At 45.9% G+C, this 13,617-nt stretch overlaps 1 protein-coding gene across 3 annotated transcripts in view; it reads left to right on the top strand.

Annotated features, from left to right (window-relative positions):
- Positions 1 to 13,617, top strand: part of FBXL3 (F-box and leucine rich repeat protein 3) — a 39,376-nt gene that overhangs the window by 13,250 nt on the left and 12,509 nt on the right. For 2 of the 3 annotated variants that reach the window (XM_038407577.2, XM_038407587.2), the window contains exon 3: positions 7,822 to 7,947. In XM_038407577.2, coding sequence (XP_038263505.1) covers positions 7,822 to 7,947 — 126 coding nt within the window. The remainder of the gene's footprint in view (positions 1 to 7,821; positions 7,948 to 13,617) is intronic. The other variant, XM_038407605.2, reaches the window with a different exon arrangement.

The following is a 13,617-nucleotide window of genomic DNA, read 5'->3' as shown; positions in this document are numbered from 1 at the left end:
AACTCCACCTCCAGGAGAGGCATAGGGCTTGTCGGTGTAGTGAGGGCGACAGTGTCTGTGTAGACACAGCTTCCAGCTAATGTAAGTAATGCAATCTTGCTCCATGCTGGAGCTATGGAAATTGACCAGAAAGCTGGGTAGCTAGAGCCCAGGTGTCCCCTCCCTCTCCAGGCGGCTGCCCCCTGCTCCCGGACTCTCAGCCCCTGCCGCCCCCTTCAGTCAGTGAAAGCGCTCCTAGTGAGGATGCACATCACCAGCAGAAGGAGGGTAGCGTGGACATCAGCCACAAAAGTAATTACTGTGTTGGCTGTAAGTTGACCTCACATAAGTTGTCGACTTAAGTTAGTAGTGTAGACAGGCCCTCGGATTGTCACAGCTAAATACTGTACAAGGTAGAACAGACAGGCCTGCCGACAAGGGTGGGGGGGCAAAGGGGGCGATTTAAAAGAGCCTGGGGGCTCCCAGCAGTGCTAAGGCAGGTTTCCTGCCTGCCCTCGCTCTGCACCGTTCCTGGAAGCAGCCGGAACGGCCCTACGGCCCCAGGGGAGCAAGGGGGTCTCCGAGCGCTGCCCCCACCCCGAGTGCTGACTCCACGGCTTCCATTGGCTGGGAACTGTGGCCAGTGGGAGCTGCAGGGGGTGGTGCCTGCAGGCAGTGGCTCCCGGCGACCCCCTGGGGCTGCTGCCAGAGGGGTGTGCTGGTCTCTTTTGGGAGCCGCCCAAGGTAAGCACTGAACCTATAACCCCCTCATTCACCCCTTCCCAGAGCTTGCACTCTACACCCCTTCCCACACCTCTTCCCAGAGTCTTCACTCCGCACCCTGTCCTGCATCTCAATCCCCTGCCCCAGCCTGGTGAAAGTGAGTGAGGGTGTGGAAGACCAAGTGATAAGGGGGATGGAGTGAGCAGGGGCTCGAGGAAGGGGTGGGACAGGGGCGTGGTCTCAGGGAAAGGGCAGGCAAGGGTCTTTGGGTTTGCGCAATTAGACAGTTGGCAACCCTAGCAGGCAGGCACATGGAAGCCCTGGCCATGCTGGAAAAGCAAGCCTGGCAGCTCATTAGCCACCAACCAGCGCAGGCACAGCACCGCCCAAATGTCAGGCAGACTGCATCGGCTCGGATGCGGCAGGCCTGGGAACAGATCGTTTAGCGTAAGTAGTTAGCACATGTTTCAAGGGACAAATTGAAGTGACGGCCTGTTAAAACTCCTCCAGTCATAGGGAGGGGAGGGAAGACAAGTTAGGGGTTACCAGTAGTTTATAGCTGGGATGTATGGCTTATGACAACAATGCTAGACACTAAAAAATCATGGACTGAATAGAGACAAAGTTATGAATTTAAACTCCCAGGCTTGTCTTTTGAAGGTGGTGTGTAACTTTCCTTTGAGAATGAGGACTAAGAGGTCAGATATGTAATGGTCTATGGGCATGTCTAAACTACAGTTTTGTCAACAAAACTGAAGGTGTACTGCAGTGCTTTTCCTGCCGAGTTAACTCTCCTGCTAGGCTGACATCTAAAAAAACACCTGGATGCGTGTTCCCTGATTGTGCTGCTGGTGGAACACATCTTTGCTCGCCCCTCCCCCTGCATCCCAGGCGGAACTGTCTTCCATGCCCTCCCCAAACTCACCACACACATTCCTTGCATGTTTCAGAGCTCTTGTTGTCCCCCATGCATTCCACCGTTAGGGACACGTTTCAGAATTACAACTGGACATATATCCAGCTGTGAGAGCCTCATTTCAAAAAGTGCTCTTCATTTTCATGTCCCTTGTAGAAAATAGAAATATTTGTATGTCTAGTTAATAAAAATGTAACCTATAAAAATAAAATGAATCTTTTTCTCTTATACGTGGTGGTTGCTGCTGAAATTCATATACAGTGGCAATTGGTGCATTTGCAGGTAAAATTAACGCACATATAGCAGTCAGTACGAGGGTCATACTAGAGTGCAAGAAAGCAATGCCTGGATTAATGCATTACAGAAAGACACGTTACTGGGGCTCATTATCAAAATGCTCCTTCAAAGCTTCCCGGATTCGAATAGCCCCCTGTTGAGGTCCACAAACAGCCCTGGTATCTGGCTGCTCAAAAGCAGCCACTAGCTGATCCACCTTGACACTCCACCTGTGAAACTTTTCCCCCTTAGCTTCACAAATGTTATGTAACAGGCTGCTGTGACCATAGGAATATGTTCCTCATTGAGATCTAACCTGTCAAAAAGGCAGCACCAGCAACTCTTTAATCTGCCAAAGGCCTATTCTGTACCTGCTGAGCCTGTTGTTGAAGCGCTGCTTATTGCAGTCAAGGTTTCTGATGTAAGGCTTCCTGAGCCATGGTAGCAAGGGGTAGGCTGGGTCTCCCCAGCATCACCGTTGGCATTTCCACTTGCCCAATTGGAATCTTCTGGTCTGGAAAGAAAGTTCCTGCTTGCAGCTTTCTATATGGGCTAGTGTTCCCTGACCACCCCTCATTGATGGCTAAATGACCATGGTAATCCATCAGCGTTTGCAATATCATAGAAAACTAGCCCTTTCTGTTGATGTACTCTGTAGCAAGGTGGTCTGGGGCCAAAATAGGGATTTGGGTGCCATCTGTCACACTCCTGCAGTTAGGGAATCCCATTGCCACAGAGCCATCCACTATTTCTTGTACATTGCTCAGAGTCACAGTCCTTCATAGCAGGAGGCAATTAATGGTCCTGACACTTGCATCACTGCAACCTCCACAGTGGACTTCATGCGTGCTCAGTAACAGTCTGGAGTTGCCAGCCTCCACACTGCGAACACCGCTTGCTTCTGCACAGTGAGGGCAGCTCTCATTTTGGTGTCCTTGTGCCAGAGGGCAGGGGTGAGCTCTGTACACAGTTCCGGGAAGGTAGTTTTATGCATCTGAAAGTTCTGCAGCCACTGCTCGTCATCCCATACTTGTATTACGATGCAGTCTCACCACTCGGTGCTTATTTTCCAAGCTCTCTACCAATGGTGGTCCATGTGCATCTGCTCCTTGAATGCCAACAGCAATCTTGAATTGTTTCTTTCCGTTGCTCGCAGCAAGGCAGACACCACTGTGTCGTCGTCATCAAATTTGCAGCTCATGAAATAATGCAGAATCAGTTGTGTTCATGACGCTCATCACAAGATAGGAGAGCTGTGCAGGATCCATGCTTTCAGATAGCAGCACGCAATTTACTGGGGCTGTTGAAAAACAGTGCAAAACATAGTCGGAAACCCATGGAATGATGGGATGGAGAAAACTGTGTCATGGGATGGTGAGCCTGCCCCATGAGACACTGTGATCCCTTCCCAGAGCACCCAGCGGCAGATGGTGGTGAATTGTACAATGAGATAGCTACCAACAGTGCGCTGCTCTCTCGATGCAAGAGCACCAATGGTGGATGCGCTCTGCCATCACAAGGAGCATGGTGTGGACATACAAAAGCTGTTTAATTGCAGTGGTGGATGATCGTCAAGTTAATTCGACTGAACTATGTAATGTAGACATAGCCTGTATCTGAAATCTTTGTTTGTTAAGGGAGAGGGTTAATGATTTTGCGTCTCTTCTTTGTATTGGTGGAGAGGCTTAATGAGAGGGAACCCTCCTCTTCTTTCTGTGTTTTTGTATGTTTTTCTAGTCAGTTTAAATTGCAAGCTCTTTGGGGCAAGGACTGTGTCTTTTAACTTGTTTTAATGTACTTTGTAAACTGCCATGTAGGTTGATGGCCCAGTATGCAAATAAAGATAGATAGACATACATACATACTTGTTACATTTGTTGACCATCTTTGCTCAAAATTAAAACATAATAAAGTGATGAGGAATAGCCAACATGGACTTGTCAAGAACGAATTATGCCAAAAAACCTATCTTAATTCTGAGATGTATTAACAGGAGTAATTGTTCCCACTCTGTTCGGCACTAGTGAGGATTCAGATGGAGTACTATGTCCAGTTTTCAATATCGCACTGTAAGAAAAGTGAACAAACCTGAAGAGTCCAAAAATAAGAAGTTAAGAAAACATCTGAAGAAAAGTTGAGAGAACTGGACATTTTAAGGCAAGAGAAGGTTTAGGGTGGGAACATGGAAACAATCCTCAAATAATAAAAGGTAATTACATAAAGAGGGTGGTAATCAATTGTTTTCCGTATCCTCCAGGGGTAGGACAAAGAGTAATCAGTGTAGGGTGCAGTAAGGGAGATTTAGGCTGGGTGTTAGGAAAAGCTTTCCAACTATGAGAATAGTAAAACATTGCAACCAGTGATGTAGGGGTGAAATCTCTGTCTTCGGAGGTATTTAAGAACAGTTTAGAAAAACATCTGTCTGGAATGATCTAGGTACACTTGATTCTGCCTCAGCTGAGGCGGGTAGACTAAATGAATTGTCCTTTCCAGCTGTATATTTCCATGATTCTCTATTCTCCTTGCTATGGATAATGAACATATGTCTGCTGATGTAATTACTTCTTTGATAATATTGCTTGGTGAATGGAGTTGACTTAGCTCAGGCAACATACTGGGATGGGTAGGTCAGCGCTTGTTTGGCTTGGTTCCTTCATGGCTGAGAGGTCCCAGGAAGTTGTCTTGGGTAAATGTATGAGGGTCCTCTCACGAGAGATGCCACAGTTTTATCTTGTTACCCCTTTTTTAAATTGGGGGGGTGCTGTTCAGAGGCTGAGGTATGGGTTAGTGTTTATACTCAACTTTTGTCTCTATCTTGCTTGATCCTAGATGAAGGGGACTGAGTCTGATGACATACATAAGAACAAAATGGGACTAGTCCAGACAAGATACTGATGTAGATAGGTTGGGGAAGAAAAATGGAGCTATAGCTAGAGTCTTGTCAGCTTGTTTAATGTGAGGATGTGTGCCCATTGTTTTCTTTTCTAGTTCTTAATTAAGAATTTTGTGAGAACAGCAGCTGCATTTAGATGATCAAGTAACAGTTTTGGCCAGGAGAGCTTTTTTCCATCTACACTTGACCAGAGGAGCCACTCTTCTTTCACATGCAGTTCTTGATATTATGTCAGTCACTTGGAAGTAAGATTACTGTAGTGTTCTCTAGGTTGGTCTTACAATATAACAGCTTCACTGTTAAGCCAAGCTGGTCGCTGCCATATTTGCTATTCTTTCTACACATCGGGTTTGTCCCTGTAATCTCAATAAGGATTCTTTAAAATACAGCCAACTCTCCTGGACTCCTCTCATGTTGTTCTCCCAGGGGATCCTGCCCATCAGTTCCTTGAGAGAGTCAAAGTCTGCTTTTCTGAAGTCCAGGGTCTGTATTCTGCTGCTCTCCTTTCTGCTTTGTGTCAGGATCCTGAACTCTACCATCTCATGGTTGCTGCCTCCCAGGTTCCCATCCACTTTTGCTTCCCCTACTAATTCTTCCTGGTTTGTGAGCAGCAGGTCAAGACGAGCTCTGTCCCTAGTTGGTTCCTCCAGCACTGCACCAGGAAATTATCCCCTACACTTTCCAAAAACTTCCTGGATTGTCTGTGCACTGCTGTATTGCTCTCCCAGCAGATATCAGGGTGATTGAAGTCTCCCATGAGAACCAGGGCCTGTGATCTAGTAACTTCTGTGAGTTGCCGGAAGAGAGCCTCGTCCAACTCATCCCCCTGGTCCGATGGTCTATAGCAGACTCCCACCACAACATCACCGTTGTTGCTCACACTTCTAAATTTAATCCAGAGACACTCAGGTTTTACTGCAGTTTCATACTGGAGCTCTGAACAGTCATACTGCTCCCTTACATAGAATGCAACTCCCCCACCTTTTCTGCCCCGTCTGTCCTTCCTGAACAGTTTATATCCATCCATGACAGTACTCCAGTCATGCGAGTTATCCCACCATGTCTCTGTTGTTCCAATCACATCCTAATTCCTTGACTGTGCCAGGACTTCCAGTTCTCCCTGCTTGTTTCCGAGGCCCCTTGCATTTGTGTATAGGCCCTTGAGATAACTCGCTGATCATCCCCCTTTCTGAGTATGAGGCAGGAGCCCTCCCCTCTCACGCACTCCTGCTCATACTTCCTCCCAGTATCCCACTTCCCCACTTACCTCAGGGCTTTGGTCTCCTTCCCCGATGAACCTAGTTTAAAGCCCTCCTCACTAGGTTAGCCAGCCTGCTTGCAAAGATATTCTTCCTTCTCTTGGTTAGGTGGAGCCCGTCTCTGCCTAGCACGCTTCCTTCTTGGAACAACATCCCATGGTCAAAGAATCCAAAGCCTTCTTTCCGACACCACCTGCGTAGCCATTTGTTGACTTCCACGATTCGACGGTCTCTACCCAGGTCTTTTCCTTCCACGGGGAGGATGTACGAGAACTCCACTTTCACCTCAAACTCCTTTATCCTTCTTCCCAGAGCCACATAGTCTGCAGTGATCTGCTCAAGGTCATTCTTGGCAGTATCATTGGTGCCCACGTGGAGAAGCAGGAAGGGGTAGCAATCCGAGGGCTTGATGAGTCTCGGCAGTCTCTCCGTCACATCATGAATCCTACCTCCTGGCAAGCAGCAGACTTCTCGGTTTTCCCGGTCAGGGCGGTAGATAGATGACTCAGTCCCCCTGAGGAGAGAGTCCCCGACCACCACCACCCGCCTCCTTCTTTGAAGGGGTGGTCATGGAACCCCCATCCCTAGGACAGTGCATCTCATGCCTTCCAATCAGTGGAGTCTCCTTCTGTTCCCTTCCCTCAGATGTGTCATTTAGTCCACTCTCCACATTAGTACCTGTGGAAAGAACATTAAAACGGTTATTTACCTGTATCTGTGTTGCTCATACATGGACGCTCCCCTTTCTTCTTCTGGAGGTCACATGCTGCCAAATTTCTTCACTGTCCTCCTAGCCTGCTCTGAATCTTCAGAATGTTGTGTCTGTAGAAGCATATTCTGATGTCTGTCCAGTTGCGTGCGCACACAAAATGGGAAGTGACTACCTGGGAAAGGGATCTTGGGGTCATAGTGGACCACAAACTAAATGAGTCAACAGTGTAATACTGTTACTCAAAAAAAGCGAACATCCTTCTGGGATGTATTAGCAGGAGTGTTGTAAGCAAGACACGAGAAGTAGTTCTTCCACTCTACTCCGTGCTGCTTAGACCTCAACTGGAGTATTATGTCCAGTTCTGGGTGCCACATTTCAGGAAAGATGTGGACAAATTTGGAGAAAGTCCAGAGAAGAGCAGCAAAAATGATTAAAAGTCTAGAAAACATGATCCATGGGGGAAGATTGAAAAAAAAAATTGGGGTTTTTTTTAGTTTGGAAAAGAGAAGACTGAGAGGGGACATAAGTTTTCAAGTACAAGGTAACAAAAGGTTGTTACAAGGAGGAGGGTTCCTCTTAACCTCTGAGAATAGGACAAGAAGCAATGTGCTTAACTTGCAGCAAGGGAGGTTTAGGTTGGGTATTGGGGAAAACTTCCTAACTGTCAGAGTGGTTAAGCACTGGAATAAATTGCCTAGGGAGGTTGTGGAATCTCCATCATTGGAGATTTTTAAGAGCAGGTTAGACAAACACCTGTCAGGGATGGTCTAGATAATACTTATTCCTGCCATGAGTGCAGGGGTCTGGACTAGATGATCTCTCAAGGTCGCTTCCAGTCCTATGATTTATGACTGAACTTTTGATAAGCGCCTCTTTTAAGAAATTGAGAACATTCAGTGTAGAATTAGTAAGACACACATGGGACCCTACTCTGAGATTTTTACACTTTTCAAAGTAGAACTTCAGTTAAAGGAAAGCTGTTCTTTTTGCCCTCTTTATTGCAAAGTTCATTGGCTTGGTGTGTTGTTTTCCTGGACTAATAAATGGTTTGTTTCCATTTAAGGTGGACAGCAGCAAGGAATCAGCAGAAGCAGCTTGTGGTATTTTATCACAACTTGTGAATTGCTCTTTAAAAACACTTGGACTAATTTCAACCGCTCGACCAAGCTTCATGGATTTACCCAAGGTAGCTTGTGCATGTTTTAATTTATTTATTGAAAGACTGTAGTGGTAAGTATGATACTGATATAAATTAAAGTATATAGATTTTAAAGCAGTAGGTTCTCTGTGGCTTCATCTGCTCCTAAGAGCTCTTAAAATGCAAGCACTGAGACTCTACTTAAAATCAATAAAGTTCTAGTCAAATTTATCTGCATCATGTGGGTGTTTACAGTACTTGCTTAACTTCCCAAATATTTCCCCAACATACGTTGGCTACAGTGTAAAAATCTGTGAAATATTCTCTAGTAACATAGTCCTAGTCAAGAATCTGGAGGGACTATGCTTAGGATATGGCATACACCATAGAGTGAGTGAGAGTGTGTGTGTGTGTGTGAGAGAGAGAGAGAGAGAGAGAGAGAATGAATGCACAGCCTGTATATAAAATAGATCTAAAACCAGCAAAGAGCATTCTGATCATCTAGTCTGACCACCTGCATAATACAAGACATAAAATTTCACCCAGTAATTCCTGCATCAAGCCAATAACTTTTGGTTGAGCTAGAACATAATTTTTAGAAATGTATCTGATTTTTCATGTCATAACTTGAAGCAATGGAGAGTCCATTGCATCCCTAAGTAAGCTGTTCCAATGATTAATAGCCATCACTGTTAAAATTTTGCCTCTTATTTCTAAGGGGACTTGGTCTAGCTTCACTTTCCAGCTATTGGATTTTGTTGTGCCTCTACTAGATTAAAGAGCTTCCACTACTGGAAATCTCCCCATCCATAAGGATGCTTATAGACCAGGGGAGGGCAAAGTACGGCCCGCAGGCCAGATCCGGCCCTTGGGATTGCTAGCCTTGTGGTGCAGCGGGCCTAAGGCAAGCTCCCTGCCTGCCCTGGCCCCACGCTGCTCCTGGAAGCAACTAGCACCGCATCCCTGTGGTCCCTGGGGGTGATGAGGGCAGAGAGCTCTGTGCACTGCCCTCGCTTCCAGGCACTGCCCCCCGCAGCTCCCATTGGCCAGGAACGGGGAACCGCAGCCAATGGGAGCTTCGGGGGTGGTACCTACAGGTGAGGGCAACATGCGGCAGAGCCAGCTGCCTCACCCCACCCCCAGGAGCCACTGCCAGACATGCTGGCCGCTAAGGGAATCTACCTTAGCCGCGCTGCGCGCCGCTGCCACCCCAGAGCCACTCAAGGTAAGCTGCACTGTGCCAGAGCCCACCTCCTGCACCCCTCACCCCAAGCCCCTGCCCTGAGCTCCCTGCCACACCCTTCCTGCACCCCAACCCTTGCCCTCAGCCCCCTACTGCACTCCACACCCGTGCCCTCAGCCCCCTGCTGTACCGCTCCTGCACCCCAAACCCTAGCCCTGAGCCCCTTCTTGCACACTGCACCCCCTCCCACTTCCTGCACTCCCTCCCGCACCCCAACTCCCTGCCCCAGCCCTACATTCATGGCCCTGCATACAGTTTCCCCACCTAGTAGTGGCCCTCGGGCCAAAAGGTTTGCCTACCCCTGTTGTAGACAGTGATCAGAGTCGCATCTTACCCTTTTCTTAGGTAAACTCTTTAGTATGTCACTATAAAGTGGATTTTCCAGACCTTAACTCATTTTTATGGCTCTTTTCTTTCTCCTTTTGAGCTTTTCGGCACCTTTTTTTTTTGAAGGGTGAATACCAGAAGAAGTGCACATAGTACTGCAGTAACAGCGTCACTAATGCTTAAGGCTAAGATTTAGTCTTGGGTATTTTTAGTAAAATCTATGGACAGGTCATGGGCAATAAATGAAAAATCACGGCCCGTGACCTGTCCATGACTTTTACTATAAATACACTGACTAAGGTGCCGCTGCCCCCATGGGGCCCAAACAGCAGCCAGTGCTGGACTGGCCCTGAAGTCAGCTGCTTTAGTGGCTCTGGGGTCAGCTGTACTGGCTGCTGCAGCCATGGAAGTCATGGCAATCCCAGAAAGCCACGGCATCCGTGACCTCCATGACAGACTCGCAGCCTTATTAATGCCATATATAGTGATGATAACTTGTCCTTTCATCTACTCTGTATTCTCCTGCTAATACATTCACAGATCACCTATTTTTACCAGGTGCTTGTGTTGGCACCATTCAATCTCATTCATTACCTAAATTCAGTCCCCTATCTTTGGGTCCTATAATCTTTGTTCCTAAATGTCTGACCTTATGTTTGACTGTATTAAAACACGTGTTGTTTCAAATGAGCCCAGTTTACCACTCAGTCCAGATAGTTATATAGAACCAAGCTGTCCTTATCATTATTTACCCTCCCACCCTAATATTTGTTTGCAAATTTCACCAGCAATGGTTTTATACATTTTTCCAAGCTGTTGATTGCTATTGAATAGCATGAGCCAACAACAGACCATTGTGAGACATCACGAGAAACAGCCCCATTGGCAGAGGATTCTCGGATACAGTTATTATTTGATCTATCAGCTAGTTTTTAATCCAATATATATGGGTTGTTGTAGTAGTACTAACTTTTTTTATTGGAATGTCGTGTGACTTCACAGAAATCTAAATATGTTGTGCCAACTTTATCAATCAAATTTCTAATATTAAGCGGTATTAAGTTTAACAAAAGTAACTTTTATTTAAAAAAAAAAAAGTTGATTGGCATTTATTATGCAACCATCCTTTAATTCTCTGATTATGTACTTTATCGGGCTTTCTGTGACTTTACCCAGGATTAACTGGCCAATTTTTTACCTGAGCCATCCGTCCTGTGCATATTTTATAAAATAATGGCACTAGACTAGCTTGTCTCAGTTCCTCTGGAATTTTACAAGTGTTTCAAGACTTGTTAAATATCAGCATCAATGACTTGGAGCTCTTCAGCGAAATCTTTTAAAGCTCTTAAAGTCAAAGTTATCTGTTCTTAGATGTTAAATGTTTAACTTTTGGTAGTTCCTTCCTATTTACTTTTGGCAAAGAAAGTACTATTTTCTGACTGGTAAATGTGTCTACATCATCCTTTTTCCCCCCAACAGAACAAATATATTCACATTAGGTATACGTGCATAAAAGGCAAAGGTGTTCAATAACTAAGTGGAGCTGGTAATGATGCCTACAGATGAAGTTGCCTAACACTTCTGTTTTGAACTACTATGTTTATTTGCTTATAACTTTTGCCAAACATTGTTTAGGCTGAAAATATCCACACTTGCTCTTCAACTGAATCTCTTTTTAAAAGATTCAACAAAAAGCTGTCCTGAGAAGGTTAAGGAAAAATACATAGTTTTGCTAAAGTTAATTTTTTCCTCCAGCAGTTTCTTTGTATGGGGTGTTAGCTAACCTATCCTTCCTCAGTGTCTGGTAGGTCTTCCTCTTCAGTGAACAGCATTCCTATCTGGTTGTGGTGTTGCAGCAGCGTACTAAAAGTGATCTGAATCTTGTTTTTCTTCACAGCTGCTCACAAGGTTCTCAATGGCAGCAGTGAAAACTGAGAAGACTAGTCAGTTTTCATTCTTCTGCTTGAGAAGCAAAGGTACTGGAGCTGTCTATCTGCAGATTTAGGAATACAGCACTCTTTGGATTATACTTGGTTCTTCAAGTGATTGCACTTGTCCATTACACTTCAAGTCTGTGTGCATATGGTGCACGGAGCTGGAGATGTTTTTCACATAGCTGTACCTGTCAGAATGGCACATATGCCCTCAACACCATTGTGCTATCAGCTGCATTATAATGGGGTGTAGCCACCCCAACCTCCCTCAGTTCCTTTTAACTACCCTTGATCATTAATTGGACTGCCTGTGCTTGTGTGCACGAGTTTCTCTTTGTGAATAGCTAATTTATATTTGTTAGTATAGTAGTACTCATAGCTTATTGTATAGTTTGTTTCCTGTCTTTGGACTTAGTGTGATACGAGATAAGGTGCAAACACTTGGTACTGGGGTATGCCTCAGTTCCCAGGTTTTAAGCCCTTTACTGAAAGCAGGAAGTACAAAGTTGGTTGGTGATACTCATTCTCTGTGCCTGAAGTGTCTGGGTGAGGGCCACGTTCGTGATCGATGCCAACTTTGTAGAGATTTCAAGCCCATACTAAAAAGGACAGAGGTAAGCCTTTACCACATCCTAATGGAGGCTGTCTTGCATCCTTCCTCTGAGCCCAGCCATTGATACACTCACTACCCCATCTACGAGTGCTCCTGAAGACTATGCCATCTCTTCTGAAAAATTTCTGAGAGGGAGACACTGTTCCCATTCCTTGGTGCCCATAAGGAATTAGATGACCGCTTATCTTTAAAAGCTGGAAGGTCTCCTCTTCTAAGGAGATCTAGGGTCTCAGGTAGCATCCTTGAGCAGGAGGGAGGGTACTGGGGGTACAGTTCCAGCCTTGCCTTGGCACTCTCCATCGCCACATACCACTGCCTTCTGTCAGCCATAGTCGCTGACTCCAGCAGCTACCTTGGTGCCATCAAGATTGGCTCCTATGAATGTTCATGCTTCCTTAGTACAGGGGTATCAAACCAAGGATGCCTCTCAATACCACAACTCCAGAGACTCTCTGCCTCGCGATACTGGACTCTGATTGTCCACGTTGTAAATTTATTGGTACTAGTCACCTCACAAGCTTTGGTCCAGCCTGTGTCAATTGGGGCATCCCATTCCACTCTGGCTATTGAGCATTAGTCCTCAGGACTGATAGCAGTCAAGGCTTTAATACAGACAGCTCCTGGCCATGCAGTGCCATCACAAATTAAACAGTGTACTGACTACATCAAATCACAGATCCTAATTACCAGCACCAAGCAGTATCGCACAGCCTTGGCCATCAGACTACTCCATGTTTTCCTGGGAGTACCTAAGTCTGCAACAAGAGGCCTTACATTCCTTTGCCCTCATCAGGAAGATCGAGGTTTCAGTACCCATATGGGTATGGAAGCAGATCTAGAGAGAAGGAACCATGGAACAGTCTTAATTGGGATCCTGTGCTATATAAGTGGCCTTTCTGTAACCCATGCGTGATGCCAACCACATTGTGTTCGATGCCAGTTTCCTCAGCTGACAGCTTATCTCAGCGGCAACATTGGAGGTCACCAGACAAGATGAACCCTGTTCCTGGTACTAGTCTCAATACCAGTTGATATTCAGAGGTCCCGCACCAGGATTTTGTCCATCAGCTTCGCAGTCATATTAAAGAGGTCCAGATTCAGTCTCCCATGAACGTGTCCTCCCTGCCTCCATATGAGGTGACAGTGTTGAAGGCATCCTCTCTTGTCCAAGATGATTATAAATCTTAAGACTTGTTAGAGTAGCTAGCTCTCTTGATATTCAAATCAAAATGATTCAGGGGAGTCTGCCTAGATCAGCGGACATCTCGAATACGGCAGGGCTATCTAAAGAGGCTCCTCTAATAAATGAGGAAATTCAGCCCCCTCCTCCCCCCAAATGGGGCCAACTCTACAGCTAGAGTTAGGGCATTTGTGTTTCCTCCAGAGATGCAGCACAGAATTCAGGCCCTGTGTTGTTTTCAGGGAAAATGGACACAGCTGTGTATCTATCTTAACCTGTTGAGAATCCCACTTCTTCTTAGATGCTCAGACCCATATTACAACTGATCGCTGGATTCTAAGCACTATGGAACTGGGATACACCTGCGGATTCTTTCTTTCCTACTTACCTTCTCCATCTCTCTTCAGGGTCCATTTTTATGAGG

The sequence above is a fragment of the Dermochelys coriacea genome, chromosome 1, assembly GCF_009764565.3.
Source record: "Dermochelys coriacea isolate rDerCor1 chromosome 1, rDerCor1.pri.v4, whole genome shotgun sequence".
In the NCBI taxonomy this organism is placed as follows: domain Eukaryota; kingdom Metazoa; phylum Chordata; order Testudines; family Dermochelyidae; genus Dermochelys; species Dermochelys coriacea.
The sequence above is the reverse complement of the archived record's forward strand: the minus strand, read 5'-3'. Positions and strand labels throughout refer to the sequence as shown.